This window comes from Ictidomys tridecemlineatus, chromosome 5 (genome assembly GCF_052094955.1).
Source record: "Ictidomys tridecemlineatus isolate mIctTri1 chromosome 5, mIctTri1.hap1, whole genome shotgun sequence".
Taxonomy (NCBI): Eukaryota; Metazoa; Chordata; class Mammalia; order Rodentia; family Sciuridae; genus Ictidomys; species Ictidomys tridecemlineatus.
The window spans coordinates 61,852,769-61,880,054 of NC_135481.1; the positions used below are offsets into that span (position 1 = coordinate 61,852,769).

Genomic DNA, 27,286 nt, shown 5'->3' on the forward strand with positions numbered 1-27,286 from the left:
TTGTTACTACAAATTTAACTTTAAAACACTAACTAGTTGGAATTGTTGCCAAAGAGAAAAATCTAATACCATAATTTTTCACTGATCACATTCTTCAGAGGCTAAAGAATTATAGAGGTGTTTATGTGCTTTGAGAATAGACATTTTCTTGGAATGTTATTATAATATTTTACTTTGCTATGGATGTATTAGGTGTACAGAGATTTTATTTTATAGTGTTTGCTTTATGCCTGGACCTGCCAACTGATCCAAGGCAGCTATAAAGTTTCATCTTACTGGTTCTTGCCATCACTCCAGAAAGTGGCTCAGTGTAGCAGGAATGAGTTTTTTAGAAAGAATAGGAAAAGTAAAAAGGGGATACTCCCAAGAGAGTAGATTCTTTCAGAGAAAAGAGGGATTGCATGCTCTTTCTTCTTTCCAATGTTATTGGGAATCCCAAGTAAATTTCCAGAGTCTCACCCAGATCCATTCTCTGACTTTTGACTGACAATGGGATTGCATCAGAGTTTCAAGCCCCCACTGTCCATGGCAAAGATCCAAGACAACTCTGGGTCACATTAGCCCACGCATACAAGTTCAAACTGGAACCTATTCTGTCAAATTTTTATAGTTAAGGGGAATTATCCTTTTGTCCCTGAGTTCTGGAATCTAGTCTGTAAAGAGTCACAAAAGTCCCCCTCTTCAGGATAACTTATCAGCCTTTCAGAGCTGCATTTCTCCTGCAGACAAATGTGTGGTAGCCCATACCTGTGATCTCAGCAATTTAGCAAGGCCATAGCATCATATTGAGACCCTGTCTCAAAAATAAAAAAGGGCTGGAGATGTAGCTTAGTGGTAAAGCACCACTGGGTTCAATCTCCATTACCATAAATAAGCAAGCAAGTGTGAAGGAGTCAACACAGAAGGCTCAGTTTATAGAATTATTCCTTTAACTTCATGTTCCCACTACTCGTAACTGTCTGTTACCTATCAGAACTACTAATGATAGTGTTATTCCTATTTACACTTCCACTGGTTTCAAGAAATACATGAAAAACACAGATGAGAAGAGTAAGAGAGATGGTCAGATTTTTCATTATTAATTTTTTTTAAATTTAAGTATAATAGCTTTCTAGGATTTTTATATTGAGTTTTGAATCCTTGAGTAACACAAGTTTCTCCCAACTTCACCTACTGAAAATACAAACGGAAGCAGAGTGACTATAATTGCCCATATTTAAGAGTATATTATGACGGATAATAGAGGCCGGTGCCAAAGCATGGTATGGGAGTAACCAGGAAGTGAGAGCTGAGACTGGAGGAGGATGGATCAAGCCCAGGTGACTGTGGGAAGGCTTGGGGAAACACCTGAATATGTGGAATCTCAGTGCCAGGCACCCAGGACCAAATCCACATCCCCTCAACTTGAAGTACCCTGGAGGTTCCAATCCTGGGTATCCACCATATCCACCACCTGTCAATCCAGCTTTTCCTCCTGGTCCCTGTCCCCCAGGACTTCCCCAGGGGATGCCAGGTTTTCCTCCAGGTGTATCCTCTTATCCTGTTCCACAACCAGGATATCCAGGACATCAACCCTCAGGTCACTACCCTCCTCTATATCCACCACCTGCCCCTAGTATGCCTCCTGTGAACCCCATGGCTCCTGGCATCGTAGGCCCAGGAATGATAATGGACAAGAAGATGCAGAAGAAAATGAAGAAAACTCATAAAAAGATGCACAAACACCACAAGCATGGCAAGCATTCCTCCTCTTCCTCCTCTTCCAGCAGTGACTCTGACTGAATACAGGGCCTGGACCCTCCCCTCAAGTCTCACCAGTTCTGCTGTCCCATCAAGTTCCAGCTTCCGTGTTGTACTGGGGGAATTTAGCCCTTGTGCCCCTCCATCCTGTCCCTACCTGAGCCTTACCCTGCTGTTCAGTCCTGACTGGCTAGGGAAAATGGGAAGAGAATTGCAATGGGCTAGCAAAGGCAGCCTTCTCACTGCTTAATAGATTTTATAGCTGAAAAGTTTAGCAGGGAAGATGGTGAGACCTCTGAGCTAAATGCTGAAGACAAGTATAAGTTCTGTAAAATGTGATCTTTTAAAATTTCATTTTAAAAGGTGGGTTTGTGTTAATTTCACTATGGTGAAAAACTTGTACATTTTTGTAATGATGGCACACTGGCGTGATTTAGTGGCGAATATATTTCCCAGCAGTCCCTTTATTGATTGTACTAACAGCAAGGCTGCTGGGAAGTAGAGTCCACTTGGCTGATGATCTCTGACTGCCCTTTTGTTAGCTAATCTCTACTCCTTAACTCAATATGCTATCTCAGGTCCTACTCTCATTCTTCAACTCTGGGTCCAAATAAAACTATTTCTCCTGAAAAAAAAAAAAAGAGTATATTATCCCCACCTACCAAATTAATTCAGCCCCCTTGTAAATTTCCCAAATATTTCTATGACTCTTTAATGGTGTCTCACATGTGATCAAAAGCAAGTCTGCTTTCTGAGCATCCCACTACTAACACAACACTTATAATAATAAGTGTTATTATTAAATCTTTGCCATTTGTTATTTACCTGGATTTTTAGTTCTGAAGAAGTCCACCAGCCAACTCAGAACCCATACTGATGTAGCCAGTGTACAAGTTACGCAGTATCAGGGTTGGTAGTCCTAGGAAGATAGTAGAAAAGACCTACTGCAAGGAAAGGGAATTAGTCTGTTCTTTTACATAAATTTCAAGCACCTAGAACTTATCCTGATGCAGACATAGCTTTAAAGAACACAAAAATCAACTTCTGAAAAGAGACAAGATGAATCTAAGAGTTTTAAAAGCACAGAAAGAAATAAGGCAAGCAGGCCCCAAACTGTAGAAAACAAACTCACTAGATTTAGTACAGTTGTTTTCCAACCAACGATGGTGCTAGCCCTGCCTCCAGTGCATTAATAAGCTCTAAGAAATATTCTAAGATAAAAGAAGCTTTCTTTTTCTTCTTAGCCTTAAACTACTCTGGACTATAATTCTGTCCATTCTTAATTTTATTGTTAGACTTTTGGGTTTTTTTTTAAAGTTACTGTATTATATTGACATTTTTCTATAAAGGCCAAACTCCATTGAAAGGTTCTTATTTTGGTATGATAATATTTAATTGTGTGGAATCCAAACTGTTGATTTATTATGAACATTTCCTAATAATTAATGTTGCTGTTACATTTAACTCCAAGATTTACCTTCAGTATAGCCATAAACAACAACAAACTATAAGCAGGTATAGACAATTCAAGAAATGTGCCAGTCTCTACTGTTTACCCTTTTATTTGATAGCAGTGCCTTATATCAAACTGAGAACAATTTTTTGGTTGTTTTTTTTAAAACAACATGCAAATTTAGGTTTGTCACTCTTAGAGGTCCAAGGTGAATGGTTTAGAATGCAGAGGTAGAATGTAGGAGAAAAGAATTTATAACTATTTTAATGGAAATTTGCACTAGGACTTTAGCAAAGAAAACAAGTACATTTCTCCTACAGCCTTTTGATATTCTGTGTAGGCTGGCTCCCACTTCATTCTTTCTCATAGCCTTTTGCTAATGAATGCAAATGTTATATATAAGCTTCTGCAGGAAACTCTGCAGGAATACAAGCAGGGTCATAGGAGAAGCTCTGCTCTGTGTTTAAAGCAAGGGAGAGAAATTACTCAAGAATGTCAGCAAGCACAGAACCCTATCTAAGCTATCACACATACAGGTAGAGAGTGACAGTTCTCTTCTTGTCATATAAAAAGGATAGAATCTGGTTTTTAAATTCTATATGATTCAGTCTCTCAGTTCTTGGTCTTATCTAAACCTACCATAATTTTGATAATGTAAAGTAAAAGAGTAAGCCATTACATATTTAGATTAAGTTGGCCTAAAATTTGTCTTCATTTATTGGACCTTTTATCTAAGAAGAGGATAGTTTATTAGTACAGTAAAATTATAGAAGTGGTACTTCAGATATCTGAGAGTTAACAACTGTATTTGAAAAGCATTCATTTACAAATATTATGTGTATATTAAAATACATTCCCCAAATTATATTTTCACACACTATATGGAACATAATACTGTTGGGATTCCTAGTTCTTTTCTTTAAAAAGGCAAATTTTGGAATTCAGAGATGTTAAATAACTTACTCAGCATTATACAGCTAGTTAGTGGCAGAGGTAGAAACGGAATCTAAATTTCTTGAGACTAAGAGTCCACAATTCTCTGGTATCATCATGAAGCCAAGATGTTATATGTCAGAAGAGTAGTAGCACTATGGGCTGGAGTGGTCAGAGGTTTTTATGAGGGTGCAATTTTAGCTATAATTAGAAGAATGAGTGAGATTTAGATGGGAAAAGATGAGATGTTAATCCAAACAGGGAACACTGAATGATCAAAAATAGAGAAGTAGAACCAAATAAATATAGAGAAGAAGAAATAAGTATCTACTCAGATCAGTTCAAATGATTAGAACAGGAAGTTCTAGTAGAAGGATAATGCAGGTAAATATAGTAAAAATTTGAGGCCATATTTTGAAAGGCTTTGCAATCCAGGCAGAACTATCCAATTCTGTCAAATTTGAAGCTTTTTTTTTTAAAGCAAAAATGACATAATAAATGATTATTTTAGAAAGGTAATTGAACTGAGATGTATCACATGAGCTATGATGAAGGGGACTGGAAATAAGACCAATACAATTTATTTATTCACTGTTTTTTCAGTCACCAGTAAGTACTGATTCCTCTGAGAATCACCTGGAGATCTTATTGAAAATGATGATTGTGATTCACAAATCTGTGATGGGTTAAGATTTTGCATTTCTAACAAGCTTCCAGTTGATACCAAACTACTGATCCATTGATTGCAGGAAGAAGCAAAGATATAATAAATTCAATCATGTGTTTACCATGAATTCTAAGCCAACTCATATTGAAGTTACGAAGTTGAAATAAATAAACATAGATCCTACCACTAAGAAATTATAGCCTAATAGTAAAAATATTTTAGAAAGTTCCCCAGCACTTAATATCATATTTGAAAGTAGAATTAAAAATAAAGAGATTAGCTAGGGCCTGGTGGGGATGCCTGTAAACCTGACAGCTCAGGAAGCTGGGGCAGGAGGATCACAAGTTCAAAACCTGCCTCCACAACTTAGCAAGGCCTTGAGGAACTCTACAAGACCCTGTCTCTAAATAAAATACAAGAAAAAGCTGGGGAGTGGCTTAGTGGTTAAGTGCCCCTGAGTTAAATCCCCACCAATAAAAAAGAAAGATTAAATTAACAGAAATTGTGACTTTTACCACAGAATGATGTCAGCTTTGATTTATCTTCATCTGAATAACAATACCTTGTTTAAATGGTATCTATAAGCACAAACTAAATGCCCACAAAACGAGCTATTAGGCCTCTTGCCACAATTTTATATCCTCCCTCTAGCAACATTCTTTCCCCATCTTTATTCTCCATTTGCAGTCTGTTTCTTTTGACTTTGAAATAATTCTTCTTATGCTTATTCCCTAAAAATAACTCTTCCCATGGCTCACCATTAATTTTCTTTCCTTCTGTTTCTTTATGCCAAGGACTCCCAAATCTTATGTCCCTACTCTGAATGTGAACCTAGTCAAGCACATATATTCCAAATTGTCACAGATTTTTGTGAGTTTATATTCTTTCACTGGCCAACCAATTTCTAGCTACCTTGAATATGGGATCATAGATGTCCTAGTTTTCTTTTTCCTGTGACTGGTTCAGTAACCTACTAGCCTCCTTTTTGTCCTTCTAGGCAGCATGAGCTATTACAGGGACAAGAGTTTAAGACAATGGAGGAAGTTTGGATAAATATATAAGTACAGAGTACTATATGTGCCAGCTAATCCAGTGATGCCAGAATTTACTCAAGATATTGGTCATTTGGACATATGTGCATCTCTAATTATTTTGGGGTTTTGGGTTTTGGGTTTTGGTTTTGATTTTGGTAACAGGGATTAAATTCAGGGGCACTCAACCACTGAGCCACATCCTCAGCCCTATTTTGTATTATATTTAGAGACAGGGTCTCACTGAGTTGCCTAATGCCTCCCCGTTGGTGAGCCTAGCTTTGACTCAAGATCCTCCTACCCCAGCCTCCTGAGCCCTTATATAGGCTTGAAGGTGAAGACAGCACTCTGTTAGGTAAAGCAGAGTGGGCGAGCAAAATAGAGAGGCTCAAAACCTCAACGTTTGGAAATCTGGGTCTTGTATCTTGAACTATGGGGCATTCTCTTCCCTATACAGATCCTATTAAAGACCTCACCCCATTTTCTCTCATTGGCTGCCATATGATACCTGATCAGAATACTTTCCAGTTCCCCCCATTGTTTACTTTAGAAAACCTAATAAGAATACTGCCATTTTACTCCCATTGGTCATTTTAAAATTTGAACCTATGGCAGGAGTTGTAATGGTGATAAGTCCTCAGTTGTCATGATCATGGGATTTATTTTAAACGGGGATAGGACTGTCTCCTTGTCTTTTCCTACAGCAGCTTCTTTCTAATACTCTGTTTCTGCCATCTGGGTATCTCTGAACCTAACAAAATGAATCCCTGAAAATTGCACAACGCAAAAGTTTTGTGACTGGGATGACTTGTTTTATATTTCTGAAGAAAAGGATCTTAGGGGAAAGAAAGAAGTGAAAATTAAAATGGATTTAAGGCAGTGGAGGAGACAGAAGAAGAGGTTCTTAATAAAGGTGCTAAGAAAGAATGTAACACAGGAAAATAATTAAATATTTTCACTGTGGAAGAAGAGAACACAAGAGGAATCTTTGGAGAAGACAGGAGAATTCAGTTGTTGTGAAAAGCAAGGAATCCATGCCCTTCATTGCTGGGGATCTCCAAGTCACTTGCTGGTTTTGCTGAGCCAGGTCTGGGTGCCATCCTTAAGTGGAAGAGAATATTTTCAAAAGAAAATACATTCTTCAGAGGTAAAAGCCAACCGAGCCTTCCTAGGCAGTGGCCACAGGATGGAAACAGGGCTTGAGAGACACAGTCAGGACCCACCCGTTGCATTGGTCACCCGGCAAAGGGAACGAATGGACACCATTTGCATGGGATACACCATGGCAGAGAACTGACATCACGGGCAGAGGAGATAACTTCATTGAAACCAGCAGTGACAGTGACTTCTTCCCTTCCCTTCTAATATCTTTCCTCCCAAGCATCAAATAAATTTATAAGAATAAACAGTAACTCAGCAGTCAAACAAAACAAGAAGTAACATGAGCAGCATAAAAAATCAAGGAAGAAAAGGAGTACAAATAATGAAGGACAGCCTAAATATTCAGGAGGACCTAGAGTCATCAGAAAAATGGTCATATAAAGAACTCAAGGAATACCTTAGACAGATGGAATGGAACCTTAAAGAGGATACGAGACAGCAAATCCAAACAGTGAAAGAACACATTGAAAATGAATTACATAAACAGATAAAAGAAGAAGTTAAGCATCTTTATCAGGAGATAGAGATTATAAAAAAATCAAACAATATTTCTAGAAATGAAGGAAGTGATAAACCAAATTAAAAACTCAATTGAGAGTATCACTAACAGAGTGGAGCAAGTAGAAGCCAGAACATCAGATAATGAAGACAAAATATATCATCTTGAAAAGAGTCTAGCCAACTCAGAAAGCCGGTAAAAAATCACGGGAAAAACATCCAAGAGATATGGGATAACATGAAAAAACCAAACTTACAAGTCATCGGGATAGAGGAAGGTACAGAGATTCAAACCAAGGGAATGAGTAACCTGTTGAATGAAATAATTATAGAAAACTTTCCAGAAATAAAAAAGGAAACAGATATACAAATTGTAGATGCATACAGGACACCGAGCACACAAAATCACAGTAGACCAACGCCAAGACACATTGTTATGAAGATATCCAATATACAGAACAAAGAGAAAATATTAAAAGCTACAAGAGAAAGGATGCAGATTACATTCAGGGGTAAACCAATAAGGTGAACAACGGATTTTCTATCACAGACGCTGAAAGCGATATGATCCTGGAACAATGTATTTCAAACACTGAAAGACAATGGATGCCAACCAAGAATTCTGTATCCAGCAAAATTAAGCTTCAGGTATGACAACGAAATAAAAATCTTTCATGATAAACAAAAGCTAAAAGAATTTGCAGCAAGAAAACCAGCATTGCAAAGCGTCTTGAGCAAAACACTACACAAGGAAGAAATGAAAAACAACAACCAAAACCATCAGTGGGAAGTGCCTCAGTAATGACAGAGGGCGGGGGGAAAAATAATCATGGAGAAACAAACTAAATTTAAAAAAAAAAAAAAAAGAAAGAAATAATCAAACATGGCTGGCAGTACAAACCATATATCAATAGTAACTCTAAAGGTTAATGGCTTAAACTCTCCAATAAAGCGACATAGGCTGGTAACATGGATTAAAAAAACAAATCCAACAATATGTTGCCTCCAGGAGACACATCTGATTGGAAAAGATATACACAAGCTGAAGGTGAAAGGTTGGGAAAAAATATACCATGCACACGGTCCTCGTAAGCAAGCAGGGGAGGCCATCCTCATATCAAATAAAATAGACTTCAAGACTAAGTTAATCAAAAGGGATAAGGAAGGACATTATATACTGTTAAAAGGAATCATTCACCAACAAGACATAACAATTATCAATATTTATGCACCAAATAATGGTGCTGTGATGTTCATAAAACAAATTCTCCTCAAGTTCAAGAATCAAATAGACCACAACACAATAATTATGGGTGTCTTCAACACACCTCTCTCACCATTGGACAGATCCTCCAAACAAAAGTTGAATAAAGAAACTATAGAACTCAATATCACAATCAATAACCTAGACTTAACTGACACATATAGAATATATCAACCATCATCAAGTGGATATATTTTTTTCTCAGCAGCACATGGATCCTTCTCAAAAATAGACCTTATATTATGCCATAGGGCAACCCTCAGTAAATATAAAAGGGTGGAGATAATACCATGCATTTTATCTGATCATAATGGAATGAAACTGGAAATCAATGATAAAAGAAGGAAGGAAAAATCCTATATCACATGGAAAATGAACAATATGTTACTGAATGATCAATGGGTTACAGAAGACATAAAGTAGGAAATAAAAAAATTCTTAGAGATAAATGAAAATACAGACACAATATCAGAATCTATGGGACACAATGAAAGCAGTTTTAAGAGGGAAATTCATCACCTGGAGGTCATTCCTCAAAAAAAGGAAAAACCAACAAATAAATGAGCTCACACTTCATCTCAAATCCCTAGAAAAGGAAAAGCAAAACAACAGCAAATGTAGCAGAAGGCAAGAAATAATTAAAATCAGAGCGGAAATCAATGAAATTGAAACAAAAGAAACTATTGAAAAAATTAACAAAACTAATAGTTGGTTCTTCGAAAAAATAAATAAGATCGACAGACCCTTAGCCATGCTAACGAAGAGAAGAAGAGAGAGAACTCAAATTACTAACATACGGGATGAAAAAGGCAATATCACAACAGATGCTACAGAAATACAGAAGACAATTAGAAATTATTTTGAAAACCTATTTTCCAATAAAATAGAAGATAGTGAAGACATCGATAAATTTCTTAAGTCATATGATTTGCCCAGACTGAGTCAGGAGGATACAAACAATTTAAACAGACCAATATCAATGGATCAAATAGAAGAAGCAATCAAAAGACTACCAACCAAGAAAAGCCCAGGACCGGATGGGTATACAGCGGAGTTTTACAAAACCTTTAAAGAAGAATTAATACCAATACTTTTCAAGTTATTTCAGGAAATAGAAAAATAGGGAGCTCTTCCAAATTCATCCTATATGGCCAACATCACCCTGATTCCGAAACCAGACAAAGACACCTCAAAGAAAGAAACCTACAAACCAATATCTCTGATGAACCTAGATGCAAAAATCCTCAATAAAATTCTGGCGAATTGGATACAAAGGCACATCAAAAAAATTGTGCACCATGATCAAGTAGGATTCATCCCTGGGATGCAAGGATGGTTCAATATATAGAAATCAACAAATGTTATTCACCACATCAATAGACTTAAAGATAAGAACCATATGATCATCTCGATAGACGCAGAAAAAGCATTCGACAAAGTACAGCATCCCTTTATGTTCAAAACATTAGAAAATCTAGGGATAACAGGAACTTACCTCGACATTGTAAAAGCTATCTATGCTAAGCCTCAAGTTAGCATCATTCTGAATGGAGAAAAATTGAAGGCATTCCCTCAAAAATCTTGTGCAAAACACGGATGCCCTCTATCACCACTTCTATTCAATATAGTTCTCGAAACACTGGCCAGAGCAATTAGACTGACGAAAGAAATTAAAGGCATAAAAATAGGAAAAGAAGAACTTAAATTATCACTATTTGCTGACGACATGATTCTATACCTAGAAGACCCAAAAGGGTCTACAAAGAAACTACTAGAACTAATAAAAGAATTCAGCAAAGTGGCAGGATATAAAAACAACACGCATAAATCAAAGTCATTTCTGTTTATCAGCGACAAAACTTCTGAAACGGAAATGAGGAAAATTATTCCATTCACAATATTCTCAAAAAAAAAATAAAATACTTGGGAATCAACCTAACAAAAGAGGTGAAAGATTTATACAATGAAAACTACAGAACCCTAAAAAGAGAAGTAGAAGAAGGTCTTAGAAGATGGAAAAATATACCCTGTTCATGGATAGGCAGAACTAACATCATCAAAATGGCGATATTACCAAAAGTTCTCTATAGGTTTAATGCAATGCTAATCAAAATTTTGTAGAAATAGAGAAAGCAATCATGAAATTCATATGGAAAAACAAAAGACCCAGAATAGCAAAAGCAATTCTAAGCAGGAAGTGTGAATCTGGAGGTATAGCGATACCAGATTTCAAACTGTACTACAGAGCAATAGTAACAAAAACAGCATGGTACTGGTACCAAAACAGGCAGGTGGACCAATGGTATAGAATAGAGGACACAGAGACTAATCCACAAAGCTACAACTATCTTATATTTGATAAAGGGGCTAAAAGCATGCAATGGAGGAAGGATAGCATCTTCAAGAAATGGTGTTGGGAAAACTGGAAATCCATATGCAACAAAATGAAACTGAATCCCCTCCCCTGGCCATGCACAAAAGTTAACTCAAAGTGGATCAAGGAGCTTGATATCATATCAGAGACCCTGGACCTGATAGAAGAAAAAGTTGGCTCCGATCTACATATTGTGGGGTCGGGCTCCAAATTCCTTAATAGGACACCCATAGCACAATAGTTAATAACAAGAATCAACAAATGGGACTTACTTAAACTGAAAAGTTTTTTCTCAGCAAGAGAAACAATAAGAGAGGTAAATAGGGAGCCTACATCCTGGGAACAAATTTTTACTCCTCACACTTCAGAGAGAGCCCTAATATCCAGAGTATACAAAGCACTCAAAAAATTAGACAATAAGATAACAAATTACCCAATCAACAAATGGGCCAAGGACCTGAACAGACACTTCTCAGAGGAGGACCTACAATCAATCAACAAGTACATGAAAAAATGCTCACCATCTCTAGCAGTCAGAGAAATGCAAATCAAAACCACCTTAAGATACCATCTCACTCCAGTAAGATTGGCAGCCATTATGAAGTCAAACAACAACAAGTGCTGGCGAGGATGTGGGGAAAAGGGTACTCTTGTACATTGCTGGTGGGACTGCAAACTGGGGCAGCCAATTTGGAGATTCCTGGGACAGCTGGGAATGGAACCACCATTTAACCCAGCTATTGCCCTTCTGGGACTATTCTCTGAAGACCTTAAAAGAGCGTACTACAGGGATACTGCCACATCAATGTTCATAGCAGCACAATTCACAATTGGTAGACTGTGGAACCAACCCAGATGCCCTTCAATAGATGAATGGATAAAAAAATGTGGCATTCATACACCATGGAGTATTACGCAGCACTAAAAAATGACAAAATCATGGAATTTGCAGGGAAATGGATGGCACTAGAACAGATTATGCTTAGTGAAGCTAGCCAATCCCTAACAAACAAATACCAAATGTCTTCTTTGATATAATGAGAGCAACTAAGAACAGAGCAGGGAGGAAGAGTAGGAAGAAAAGATTAACATTGAACAGAGACATGAGGTGGAGGGAAAGGGAGAGAAAAGGGAAATTGCATGGAAATGGAGGGAGACTCTCATTGTTATACAAAATTACATATAAGAGGTTGTGAGGGGAATGGGAAAATAAACAAGGAGAGAAATGAATTACAGTAGATGGGGTAGAGAGAGAAGATGAGAGGGGAGGGGGGATAGTAGAAGATAGGAAAGGTAGCAGAATACAACAGTTACTAATATGGCATTATGTAAAAATGAGGATGTGTAACTGATGTGATTCTGCAATCTGTATTTGGGGTAAAAATGGGAGTTCATAACCCACTTGAATCTAATGTATGAAATATGATATGTCAGAGCTTTGTAATGTTTTGAACAACCAATTAAAAATTTAAAAAATAAATAAATAAAATTTCCATCATCTTAAAAAATAAATAAAATAAAATAAAATGGATTTAAAAGGTATTTTAAATATTGGGGAGCTTCTCTCTTGGGCTTAAATCTTACACATTTACCTCTTTAATGTAACAAGTGGTAATCATGCTCCAAATATACAGAATCTACTTGAGGAACTTTTTAAAAAATAAAATTCAGCATTAATTGAGTTTAAATCATTCCTAAAACTATGAATATTGAGTTGTGTTTCTACTTCAGCTTTAATACAGCTTACCAAATGCTGACTTGGACCTTGTAGCCTTTTAAGACCTAAAGAACTGGGAAATTTTAAAAAAGGGTCCCCCTTCTGAAAAACAAAAACCTGCCCCATTCAAATCATTCTTGGTTTGCTTGCCTCTGTCATAGTCTTGTGTACTGGATTTGAATTGCTTGCTCTCAACGTTGCCAATTTGTGAAGCTGCCTCTTCACATTAAAGCATGAAGTAGAAGATTAACAAGTACTGAGATAGCAAATTGAGTTCTTACAAAACTAGCACATTTAGCAGAAATTACCAAGATAGACTTAACAGTATGGTGATTACATGGGCAAAGCCCAGTGCTTTAGAATTTCCAATTTTTGAACCAAATGTGTCCTAACTTCTTAGTGCTTATTTCCTAATGTTCTTAAAGAAATTTTCTAATCATCAAAGAGAAATTAGACTTTAGTTTAATTGGTGAATTGGTCTTTATAACTGCCTGGTTTTCTTATGGAATAAACACCCTTTTGTGCTCAAAATAAAAAAATTTAATTTTTAAATCAAAATAATAGATTTATTTTCTGATCACTTTGTCACCAAACATCTCTCATTTTCTTTTGATTAACAAAGAATATTCTTCCTACCTTAACAAACTTATGTTTAATGATGAGATTCTTCATACTATGAAAGATTTTTTTAGTGGCTATTACAGTTGCCTTTCTTAATCCTTAAAAAATGCTATTATAGTTGATATTTCCGTTTCTTCTAATAATAACCTCTAGGTATTACTGTACCTCTAGAAATTATTTTCCTACCCTCACCTCATAAAAAGTAATATCCTCCAGAAAGCCTTTCTTAATTGTCCCAAACCAATTCTGATCATTCTGTCTCACTATTTGTATTTCATTTTAATTTTTTATATAATTGAATTTAATTAATGATATTATTTTGCTTATTCATTTGTAAATTTTTTTTCAAATGTTGTTTACACTAGCTTGTTAATTTTCAAACTTGAGGGCTGGGATTGTGGTTTAGTGGTAGAGCGCTCCCCTATCACGGGCAGGACCTGGGTTTGCTCCTCAGCACCACATAAAAATAAAGGCACTGTGTTGTGTCCAAGTACACCTAAAAAATAAATATTAAAAAAACTTTTGAAATAAAAAATTTTAAAATTTTTTTTAAAAAATTCAAACTGGAACCATATTCTCTTTTTTCTTTATATGACTCTTTAGCACAAGAACATCTATCGGAATTGATGAAGGGCAAAATGATGACTATACATAGTATAGTTTTATTCCATACATGAAGTAGACACACAGAAAATTTTGTAATTGAGGAATTTATCCTTGACCTTTGAATAATTAATATATATCCTAAGCTTTTTTGTTATCTTCAAATGATTAACTGTCACTGTTCCTTTTTTCTTTTCCTTTCTTTTTTTTTTTTTTTTTGGAACTGGGTATTGACCCAAAGATGCTCTACCACTGAGCTACATCACCAGCCCTTTGTAATTATTTTGAGATAGGGTCTCACTAAACTGCTGATGCTGGCCTTAAACATGTGATCCTCCTGCCTCAGCCTCCCAAGTAGCTGGAATTACAGACATGTCACCACGCCTGGTTCACCATTCCTTAATCTACAAATCCTAGAATTTTTCTCACCATTCAACTGTCATTATCACTCATCTTAAAATGATACAACTTACATTTGGTGTAACAGATGAAACAGAAAACTAATTAGCAGCTGTTGTCCATCTGTGTGTTTATATTAAATATTTTAAAATAAAAATGCATTTGCATTCTGAATATGCTGTCTGAAATTTACAAATCCTAAACTTGGGTAAATGCTCTGTCTTGGTTTTGGATTTTGCAGCAGACTTCATAGTAAAGCAAAAAGAAATATATGCCAGAATCAGGATTATAGTCATTTAAGGCAGATTCAAATTTTAAAAAGCAAAAATCTCTTAATGAAGTAGGGCCCCCAATGCAATCAGACTTGCTGATTTGCAAAGCAAAAAAAAAAAAAAATGGTCTATAGTCTCTAAACACTATACTCTTTCTTCACAGAAACTGATTAGTCCATATAGTTTTGAGAAAGCCACATTCATTCTCTGATACATTTATTTTGAGATATACTTCTCCTTTCTCTTTTTCTAACTATTAAGTTTTTACTTCTGTGACATGGGGACTGACTTAGAATTCTAGGAAGATTGTTACTTTTGTTTTGTTTTTAAATATATATTTTTTAGTTATAGTTGGACACAATACCTTTATTTTATTTATTTTATGTGGTGCTAAGGATCGAACCCAAGGCCTCGCATGTGCTAGGCGAGCACTCTACCGCTAAGTCACAACCTCAGCCCAAGGTTGTTACTTTTGTTGGTAGCCATCTCCCAAGTTGAAAATTAATGGCATGGCTTTAGGAAAAAAAGATACTTGTATTTTTTTTCCCCTTCACTTAAGTCAAATAATGGAATAATAATGCCCCTAATGTTCACAAAGTAAGAAAAAAAAGAGTTTGATCTAAAAGATAGTATCATATTGCAATGCTCAAATCAGTTTTTCCCTCAATGCTTCAGTCTTGATGTGCAAAGAGAATAGTATTTTTGTAACTTTTAGTATTTCTGTAGACTTACAATATCTTAAAATTAAAAGGAAATTCTGTTATCAGCTAGTCCAGCCTTTACTCAATAGAGAAATTAAGAAAAATCCCTTCCTGGTAGCCATCAGGTTTTTGTTTTGAGGTTTGTTTATTTGTTTGTTGGTTTGTTTTGGTACCAGGGATTGAACTCGGGGGCACTTAACTACTGAGCCACATCCCATGCCCTTGTTTTAATTTGTTTTTTAATGAAAAGATTGCATTTCCTCATGAGGCAGCATATTCTCTTGTTGGATGGCTATCTAGAAAGGATGATTTTTCATGACACTGAGCCAAAGTCTTTCTTCTTGTTTCTTCCATCCATTAGTCCTAATTCTGCCCTTTGAAGCAATGCCAAATAATTTCACTCACCCTTTGCATGGTAGCCTTTCAGATATTTTAATACACAGTCCTGTTTTGCATTAATATCTTCTCAAAGAGGAAACCATGATTATGTAAATGTTAAGTAGCATCTTCTGCTCCATAATCAGACAGTATTTTCTACATTATTGTTACAAATGTAATAACTAACTACTCTTTATTCCCAAAGCTACTATAGAGATGTTGACTTGAATTCAGGGTTCATTCAGCACCTTTACAGAGTGGCCACAGTGTACAAAGATTTGGCAGTTTAGTCACCAAGCCTAAACGAGATGAGATGAGATGAGACCATCCTATAAGACAGATATACTTTACAGATTTACCTTTTATCACAATTTGTTGACTCTCTTTTATCCTTTTTTGTTCTTTTGACATTAAAATCCATTTTAACATTAACATTGGCAATCCTGTTTTTTATTCATTAACATTTGCCTCGTGACTTTTTGCCCTACTTGTTATTTTCTGTCTTTTATTTCTTAAGTCTGTCCCTTATAAATCATATTAAAATGGGATTTGAGATTAAAACAAAAAATCTAATTTTTATTTGCCTTAAATTACTGTAACTCTAGCATAAAATTCTTTTTGCTTTACCCAAATGCCCATGATTTTTTTTGCTTCCATCTTACTTTTTATTATGAATTATGCAACTTTATTATTTCTAACTTTCCTTTCCTCTGTTGTGGTTAGACTCAGACACTACTTACTATCCTTTATCACCTTATTATTTTGGAAGACATGCTATATCTTCTAATTCCCTTCATGTTCTCCTTCCAATTAGTGACATTCATAATCAAATATATATTTATTCACTATTATATAAAAACAAGGTGCTGACTATATCGCTCCCACAAGATGTACTTATTTCTCTTGTGCACTCCCTGCATCAATAAGGCAGTAACATTAGAGTACTTTTACATTCCATCTCCTCCCAATCTCTCAACTTTTAGGTAATTCTGAGTAATGCTTTATTTAAATGCTTTAGAATGTTTTTAATTCTAGAGTATTATTATAAGTGTTATTTTATAGTAAATCTCTATAACTTCAGGAATTCATATTGAAAACACAATTATAACTACCCAATTTATTCAATCATAAGCCATTTAGATTTAGCTATATATTTTTATAAATGAGTGAATATGTGTCTCTGAGTGTATTTCAGTACTGTTTTCTCTCCTTCTATCTTCCCCTATCTTGGGATTTCTATTTTGATTCACTTTTTTATTTACAATCACTTTTCTAGAACATTACTTGATTTGTTATGTGAATGTTTGCATTTTAACAAATATTCTTCTATCCTGACTGGTGAAAGTGTGTGACTGGGTACAAGATTTGGGGGTTGTACACCTTTATTCTGAGAGAAATGTTGATGTTAATTTACTATTTTCTAGTTTTTTATATTATAGATAAGAAGCCCAAGGCCAATATCATTTTTCCTTTGTTACTAACCAATCTTTCTATCTGGCAGCTTTTTAAGATTTAAAAGTTATTCTTAAAATTACAAAATTTTATCAGAACATGCTTACATTTGTATTTTTTCACAGTCCTTACCTGGACTTAGTAGACCTTTTCATTCTTCAAGTCCAGCTCTTTCTAAATAAATGAAATGTTCCTTCCCCCCCCCCCTTCTTTTTCTCCTTATTCCTGTTTGTCTTATATCAGTCTCTTGCTGTGTCCTCCAAGTTTCTTATTATTTTCTGTATGACTTCCATCTTTTTGTATTTTTATACAATCCTTGGAGATACAACACTTGATCTTCTAGACCACTAATTGAGTTTTCCATGGAGACTATGCTCACCTCTATCTACTAAATTTGAATTTTTTTTGTTTTATAACACCCTTCTAATATTGAAATTGAATATCCATTAGTGTTTTTTGTGTTGTTATGATTATTGCTGTTGTTAAATTATCTCTTCTCCCAGGCTTTTATTTCATTAGGAGCTGTACTAAATGTTGTGCTTATTCTTCTAGCTTCCAGTTCTGTCTTCTTATATTCACAGTGTTTTCCTTTTTTTATTGAAAGTCCTGTTTACCCTAAGGGTTCAAGAAGCTGGTAGGGCACTTTGGACCTCATATGCATGCCATCACAGTGGTAAAGAGGATCACAAGTGGTAAAAGGTACCTTACATAAGGGTCCAGTCTCATGAGAATCTTGCTTTTATTACATATCATATGCCTGGGGAAAAAATGCACAATCACTTCTGATTAGGGAGGGAATAAAACAAACTTGAGGAGGTAAAGGTTGTGATTCTAGCCAGTTCTGCCACTTACTGCTTTGTCTAGATTTTAATATGCTACTTTGCCTATCTGAATATCACTTTCTTTTTCTATAAAATGGATATAATAATACTCAGTTTACTTCATGGATTTACTATGAGGTAATAAGTGAAGATCTAGTATGCAACATAAATGAAGTTATAGATCATTTTAAGTATTGTCAGATCTGCATCTGTAATACTCATGATCTTTGACCAGATCCTCAAACATCAGAGTATGTAGCAGAAAGTAGAGTGAGAGAGAGGGACAAATAAGAACAGAGAATAGCAGGACCCAAATAAAAGGCCCAGCTGTGATGATGGACAAGATAACCTTTCCAACTTCCGAGTCAATGACTTTATTAATCTCCTGGCCACAGAGTAGAAAGTAGCACTGAGCATACTCTTTGAAACATGGTATATTATAGTAAAGATTGTGAACAAAATCCCTTCTAATTTATTTCTGCAAATTAGAAAATTTATGTGGACAGTTGTTGACTCCACAGTTTTATAAAATAGGAAAAAAAACTTTCTGGATAATATGAAAATAATGAATTTTTGAAAATCACTGATAAATTTGTTTATTTCTAATAAAGAACCATACTTTATCCACCTACAAAGACTACTAGTACCATGATGATATACATATCATGGCTTCTTTGTTTCTATTGGCTTTACAGTAATCCTAATAGAATCAATGTTATAAATTATATATTTTGAGTTTAATGAAATTAGTTAATGTTTCTTTGTAATGGCAGAAAATCGTATTTTATTGATAATATTCATTAGCCACTCACCCAAACCACAGTCTACATGGTGCTTTCCCCACTTACTCCATTGTTTATTCATTTGGCTCAATTCAATGATAATGTGATCCAGAAAGGCAAGGAGTCCAGAACTCTGAGCATCAGGAATCTATTGTATGTATATCACATAGTGCTTCCATACAATATATTGATTTTGCCTTTCTTTTTCCCTAAAGCAAAATTAAAAGAATTAATAAGAAATATGTTCAAAATACTTGATTCAAAAATACTTTCAATATACCCATTATTCAGTATGATTCTTCTGAGATATTTGCCCAAATAGCTAATTTCAAATCTATACCATGAATTTTTTTAAAGTTTCTAATTTTATACATAGATTTTACTTTCAGGGAATAGCTGGGTAATTTTGTGGTTACATAAACAATTAACTTAATGACTCGAAAGGGTCCCTATATTGGTAGGCTGGACCTTATGTGAGCCATTTTTCAAGCTTTTACTTTTGTTCCTTCTCCTTGAGAGATTACTTCCCAGAGCCAGAACAATCCCAGTATACCCTTGAAAATGCCAATCTAAAGGACAAGGAAATTTTACTTATATCCCGTAGTAAATGAAACTATTCAAACTCGATGTGCCCTATCTTGCCCTTTGGACTTTCCAAATGATACTCCATGAATGTATTTACATCCCAATCTAAGATTTTCTTCTGTTAGTCATAGGTATTCTCCAGAATAAAAACTGCCCAGGTGCTAAAGTTGTATTTTTCCAGGTTGTTGTGTATGTTCATGTGCTTAACTTGTGTTTTAGTCAGCTTTGTTGCTGCTGTGACGAGGAAGACCTGACAAAATTCTAGAGGAGGAAAAGTTTATTCGGCACTCACAGTTTCAGAGGTCTCAGTCCATAGATAGCCAACTCCAGTACTCTGTGCCCAAGGTAAGGCAGAACATCTGAAGAAGGATGTGGAAGAGGAAAGTTGCTCAGGACATGACAGTCAGTAAGCAGAGAGACTAAGCTTTGCTCACCAGAGACAAAATATGTACCCCAAAGGCATTCTTCCAATGACCCATCTTCTCCATCCACATCTTACCTGCCTACAGTTATCACCCAGTTAATCCCTATCAGTGGATTAATGTACTTATTAGGTTAAGGCTGTCATGCAATTATTTCAGCTATAAACTTTCTTGCATTGTCTCCACTTAAGCTTTTGGAGGATACTTCATATCTAAACCATAACAACTTCTGTCAGTTCGACAGCAATAGTAATGACAACCTCTGTGCTTTCTTTAAAACTTAATTTGCTCAAGGTACTATTCTAAGTGCTTTATATGTTATGCTATTAAGTCCTCATAACAATTCTATTATCCCTACTTAGAGAAAAATGAGGCAAAGAGAAGGTAATCAACTTGTCCAAGGTTTGACATCTAGCAAGTAGTGATGCCAGAATTCAAGTTCAGGCAGTCTGACTCTAGAGTTCATGGTTCTAATCTCTGTGCTATGCCACCTACCAACTAGCTTATCTCATAAAGTCTATGAAGGTTGTGTATTTGATAGATATTAGGTTCCTCTTCTCCCCTCTCTCATGCCTGTATAAAAAAGTAAAATGATATTTTTGTTATAGTTCTTACCATCTGTAGTCCCTGACTTTCCTTCTTCCTCTCTTACTAAGTTGTGCATTAAAGTGAGGGGACATTAAGCTTCACAGTCATGAGAAATTTGCAAAAACATATGCTGTCTCATTTAGAGATCACTTGATTTCAAATAACAGTCTGCTGAAGTTAGCTTTACAGAAGAGGGACTTCAGATAATGGGAGGATAGAGAGTTATCTCATGGAATTCAAGAGCAAAAATACAGCTTAGCCTCAAGAGGGACTAAAAGCAGAAACTAGAAAACCAGAAGCCACCTTTTCAGATGACCATGTTAGATATCTATGGAGGAGAAGGGAAAAGAAGTCAAGTAATATAAAGGGAAATACCCTCTCCTCTAACTTAGAAGTTCTCAGAAAAATAAGAGACTGAACATGTAGTCCTCAAAGACACTTTTTCTATACTCCATCAGTTAAAGGGAAATTCTAGGTTCAGGTCACATTGCCCAGGAACTTTATTTGGATTTAAAGTAGTTTAACAGTTTTACAGTTCCTTTCAGCTGCGCTCTGCCATCCAGTCCCTCCTTAAGTTCTGATTTTGTTTATTTTCACTTCATGAATCCCAAAATAGGGATGTTTTACAACCCTCCTAACATGTAATAATGAGGACCTTCATCTTTTTCATCTCTTTCCCCAGGCCTTTCATATATGTCATCAAAGGGCCTGGTGCACTGGCCTTTTCTGCTGACAGTCAAGAATGTGCTTAGTATCAATCCCTAAGATTCATCCTGAACTTTTACCCTCTCAGAAAAGTTCATTACAGCCTCTGCCTTCCTTATCCTTTTTCTTTTTTTTTTCTCTCTACCTTTTCTTTTCCCAATAAATACCTATGGGCTCTTCATATTTCTAGGGATTCCCCCTCTATTTCCTGTTAGATGAACTCCTTATTCTTGAATGTGAGGGCCCTGTAAAATCATACCTTACCCTGTCTAAACCAGTCATTTCCAGTCAAGTCTAGTAACAAGTCATTTCTAGTAACAACTCTAGTCAAACCATCATCCACATCAACCTAGGTAACAGAAGAGATTTAATCACTGTCCCAGCTCTTGATAATGCAGATCCTCTTGCATACAAAGCCCTTTCCTATTCCTGCCCATTTATCGAAATCCAGTCCATTTCTCAGGGGCTCACTTAAGTCACTCCCTCTAATGAGACTTATGGGATCTTTCCAACATCTAGCATGACTAACTATCCTGGTTTGCCTGGGATTTGCGAAGACATGTAACTTTTAGCACTGAAACTAGGATATTCCTAGACAATCCAAAACTGTTAGACATCCACTAACACCACACTGGCTCTCCTCATTGGACAGCCTTGCTGAGACAAAAGCACTGTGAAAGCACCAGTAGCCACTACTTGAACATTTACAAGATCCTTTTTCCACAATAAGACGAATGCTTCTATTGATCAGAGACACTTTTGATTTTCACTTCATGCAAAATCTATTGCTGTACTCATGGTAATGCCTACTCCGTGAATAAGGTGGTTCAGTTTTAAGTTGGCACTATATCTAATATGTATTACTAATTTATTTGTCTTTATTTTTTCCAGCCCAGATGACTTACTCAATGCCTTGAATGAGGGTATCAGTCGTGCTGATGTCATCATCACATCGGGGGGCGTATCCATGGGGGAAAAGGTATGAAAAATGGGCTCATAAAGATCTATTCCCTTTAACATTCTTGCCTACGGTCATTTAACTGTGGTCTGATATTTTTAACCAGTCCCCCATAAAGATGAAAGCCATGGGCCTTCAGAAATTACTTGTCTCTACAAAAAGAATACAGTGCACATAGGTCAAAGAGCATACCTCAGGAACAGCCTAGAGAATCTTGCAACTTGCAGAATGCTTTTTTGGTTTTTTGGTTTTGTTTGTTTTTCTTTTTCCCTGGAGACCTCTGTTTTTTGTTTGGTTGTCATGAATTTTAGTATATTAGGACTTCCTTTTTGTATGATATTTATGCCCAAGGTAAAGCTCCAATGTCTTCCCTTCTACTCAGCTTTTTTTTTTTTTAGGTGCTAGAGATTGAACCTGGGGCCTATGCATGCACTAAACCTATAAGCTGCACCCCAAGACGTCCACTTAAATTAAAACATGATCTCCCAGAGCCAACCACATATCTCACTCACCACATATTTATTGCAGACCTTACAAGATCTTTTAGCTCACCTTCCCAGAAGTAAAAGAAAGAAAAAACTAAACACTCCTTTTGCCCTTCTTTTAATAATAATGTAATGAATATATGTATAAATACATGAATATGTATGATTTCTTGGGGCTAAGTATATGTGTACCTGGTATGTGCTTAGTCCTATAAAAATCCCAATTTGAATATTTTGGTGTCATTAAGTTTATATATCTTAATGAAATGTGTTAGCTGTGATGATTATTGGATCCATGAATATTGGTCTCTACTCCTCATACTGGGAATTGAACTTCGGGCCTCACACTTGCTGAGCTATATTTTCAGCCTTTTTTATTTTATTTTGAGACAGAGTCTTGCTAAATTACTCAGGCTGGCTTCAAACATGTGATCCTCCTGCCTCAGCCTCCCAAGTAGCTGGGATTAAAGGCATGCACCACCATACCCGGCCTGAATGTTATTAAAGTAAAATATTCTTTACTGCAATAACCAACTTTTGTTTTGGCTCAAAAATATTTCAGATCACAGAATGTTTTGCCAGTTTATAATTCCTTCCCATTGTTTTCTTTTATCTCATATTAATCTTAAACTGAAAATTATAACAAGATTCATATTTTTAAGAATATGATTTATTTTAAGCTGTATTTTACATGTAGTATATATTTAGCATTTATACACTTGTTCTTAGTCCCTGCCCACTGTAGTTACAAAACTGCCTAAATTTATAATCTGCCTCTTTAGACAGTGAACTTTAAGAGCAAATGTTAGAATTTGAGAGCATTGGCTTTGAAAGCAAATTCAGAATTCAATACCCTGAACAAGGAATTACTAACTTCCATTCACAAACTTGCATGATAGAGTATTTGAGAACAGCACTTGCTACCAAAAACTAGAGGAAAAAAAAGAATCTCAAGAGTTCAATGTCAAATTACATTCAGGTGTGAGAATATTGAAGCGTAGGTAAGTATTCTCAGATAAGTGGCTGGGTTAGTCTTTCCTCCAAGTCTCCCAGAAGTCTTTAGCTCCAAGTAGAGCCAGTTGCTTCGGACTATAAAAAATAATTTGCAGCTTGTCTATTTTCATTACTATGAGATTGCTCTCAGTATCACAAGAACATATCCTGAAGCCAGGATTATTTATATGACAAATTTGTTATTTTCAGGGATTGTTTCATATAGGGTTTGTCTTAATTTCTAATGAATTTAATTGTGGGATAATACTTATTTGACAGACGTAAAGTTTGTCTTTTCTAGTACTTCTAGAGAGGCAAGAAGTTTATAGCACACATGGGCTTGGCAGTATGGCTCAACCTTAGAAAGGACAGAACACTTGTAAACCTAACCTTCCTCATTATTGTTAACAAAGATGTCAGTTATCCTAGGGATTTGCAAAAATTTTTCAAAGCAACACTGAAATATTTGAAAATAACATGTTTGTAAATAACATGTTTTTAATGTTTGACTCATTCATAAATGAGGAATCTTTGTTCTTTGCTTTTTAATTTTTTTTAAATTTTTTTTAGTTGTGGTCGAACATAATACCTTTATTTATTTATTTTTTTAAATTTTTATGTGGTGCTGAGGATCTAACCCATCACCTTACACATGCCAGATGAGTGCTCTACTACTAAGCCAAAACCCCAGCCCTGCTTTTTTATTTCTTAGAGACAAACATAAAGCACAAAAGGCAGAATACACAATAATAAAAGCTTTTCATATAAGAGAAAGCATTAATTAATACCCCCAAAAAAGCAAGAGGATCTTCTAGGCCAGCTTCAGCAACTTAGCAAGGCTGTAGATAACTTAGCAAGACCCTGTCTCAAAATAAAAAAGGAATAGGGATGAGGTGAACTCACTAAAATTTTTATGTATTTCTCAGTTTCATTTCAGAGGTATGAACCAAGGCAAATAAAAGTCACTTTCAAAGTTTTGTTTTTGATTTTACTCTTTTATATTCTGTAAAAACTGACACTTTACTTTCAAATAAAGAGTACTAGAGCCCTTGAGACCTTTTAAGTGGCCTACAAGGTCAAAACTATTTTCCTAAGAATATTAGGACTTTATTTACCTTTTTTATTCTTTTTCTTTTTTGAGTATACAGTGTAGTTTTCCCAGCAGCTAAAGGATGTGTGATATCTCATTCAATTGAATGCAGCAGACAGGAGACTAGCAGACTTATGTTAAGATAAACATTAAAGAGATCTTCAAAATTATAAAACAATCTATTAAAAATTTATTATTTGATGGGCACAGAGGTGCACATCTTTAATGAGAGGCTGAAACAGGAGAATCACAAGTTCAAGGTCAACCTCAGCAATTTATCAAGACTCTAAGCAATGTAATGAGAACCTGTCCCAAAAATAGAAAATTAAAAGGGGCTGGGGACACAGATCAGTGGTAAAGCACCCCTATGTTCAATCTGAAGTACCCACCCCCAAAAAAGTTACTTGTATTATTAACATGAAATGGCTTCATCATTGCTCTTTTCCAATGAACCAACAAATATCTTAATTTCTTAGTTTTAACTTCTAATACAGTAAATATTTATAGGTTAAAAAACACATAAACAGAAAAAAAAGAAATAAAAAATTAAAAAAACACATAAACAAAAATTATTGATGAATTTTAATTTAAAGCATGTAAAGGGGTCATGAGACCAAAAATTTGGGGAACTTGACTTTAAGAAAAAAAAATTAGGGCTGCAATTGTAGCTCAGTGGTAGAGTGTTTACCTAGCACATGTGAGGCACTGGGTGCAATCCTCAGCACCACATAAAAATAAATAGATAAAATAAAGGTATTATGTCCATATACAACTAAAAAACTAAAACAAGAAAAAGAAAAAATATCATTTTACCTTAGAAAACACAAGAAATACAACTAAAAAACTAAAACAAGAAAAAGAAAAAATATCATTTTCCCTTGGAAAACACAAGAACACACATAATTATACTTCTTTTTACAATTATACTTCTTTTTACATATATACTTTGTCATTATTAATCCTAGCATAATTATAAATACCCATATTAATTATAATGTTTAAGAAAATAACTAATTTCTATTTCTCTGAGAAAACACTGATAGTTGAGAAATCATATATAATCATTTTAGCAGACTAGCAAATCTCATAAACACACAGAATACAATTTTCTACAGCCACACTTCCCATGCCTTCAAACTAACAAACGAAAAACATAACTAAAGAAATTAAGTTTCTCAGAGTAATTATTTTCCTTCATTGATCTCAGTTTTAGTTTTAGTTTGGTTTGGTTTGTTTTTTGTTTGTTTGTTTGTTTGGTATAGGGTATTGAACTCAAGAGTTGCTTAACCACTTTTTTATTTTTTATTTTGAGAGACACTCTTGCTAAGTTGCTTAAGATCTCGCTAAGTTGTAGAGGGTAGCCTAGAACTTGTGATCCTACTTCCTCAGCTTTCCAAGTCACTGGGATTAAGGTGTGCACCACCATGCCTGACTCACTTTTACATTTTTATAATCTTAAATTCTATGTGGGAATATTGTTAGTTCATTTGGTATGTAAAGAATATTGTTAGTTCATTTCGGGGGGGGAAACACCCAATTGAAATAAAATACATACTTTTTATTATATTTAACACTGATAAAGAAAATAATATGGATAAGTTTTCTTTTTTTGGTGGTAGGGGGGTTCTTATTAACTAAAATTATTACACTAGTCACATTTGCCAAAGATTTATCTTCACTATATGATCTTGGAGTCTTAAAATTGTATGATTTTTTTTTTCTCAGTGTAGCACATTTAAAATGTTAACTTGCCAGGTACAGTGGCATGTGTCTGTAGGCCCAACTACTCATTAGGATGGGGCAGGAGAAGCCTTTGAACCTTGGGTTTGAGGCCAACCTGGGCAAAATAGCTATACACCATCTCTTAATAAAATCAATAAACAAATAAATAAATGCTCTAAGTTTCTTTATTATCTAGAATTTTATAAATATTCTATTTATATAAGCATTTATTATCTCTTTAACCCAATCAGAACAGAGCACTTTTAAGATACAATATAATCTAATTTATGAATACCCCTCTGAAACAAGAAAACATCTCACACTCAGTAAGATAAGTGCTCTTCTGGATTACAGACACCTAGACCCATAAGGAACATGATCACTTAAGTTCTCCAATTTCAGCCACTCATAAATTAATCTGTATACTAATAAAGGGATATTTTCTTTCCTAGAAGGAATTCTTAATTTGGGCTTGAAATGGACAATAACAGAAATAAACAAGAAAGACTAATAAACTAGATTATCTGTCTTCTATTAAGAATAGATTTGTATTATCCACTTACAGCTATCACCACATGCTTAGGCCATAAAACCAGATTTCCAATCACTGCTGTCACATGGGGGAATACATTCTTGGTTGCGCACAGAAACAAAAAAAAAGGACCAAGGCAAAATAGAGTTATACTGCTCTTTTGAATTCACCCCAGGAACCAAGAAAAGTTATTTCCAAGTTCAAGCAACCCATAAAATGCACTTCTCTAAGCCAGTTGCTGTGTCCCATGGCTATAATCTCAGCAACTCCAAAGGCTAAGGTAGGAAGATCACAAATTTGAGGACAGCCTGGGCAATTAAGTGAAACTCTGTCTCAAAA

At 35.2% G+C, this 27,286-nt stretch overlaps 2 protein-coding genes across 29 annotated transcripts in view; both read left to right on the plus strand.

The window, feature by feature from the left end:
• Nucleotides 1–27,286, plus strand: part of Gphn (gephyrin) — a 595,586-nt gene that overhangs the window by 542,423 nt on the left and 25,877 nt on the right. For all 28 annotated transcript variants that reach the window (XM_040276071.2, XM_078050082.1, XM_040276074.2 and 25 more), the window contains one exon: nucleotides 22,059–22,146. In XM_040276071.2, the coding sequence (XP_040132005.1) occupies nucleotides 22,059–22,146 (88 nt within the window). The remainder of the gene's footprint in view (nucleotides 1–22,058; nucleotides 22,147–27,286) is intronic.
• Nucleotides 39–22,145, plus strand: LOC120886824 (proline-rich protein 13-like). Its single transcript, XM_078050090.1, has one exon. It carries the CDS (start codon nucleotides 1,354–1,356, stop codon nucleotides 1,780–1,782), a length of 429 nt encoding a protein of 142 aa, XP_077906216.1. The 5' UTR covers nucleotides 39–1,353; the 3' UTR covers nucleotides 1,783–22,145.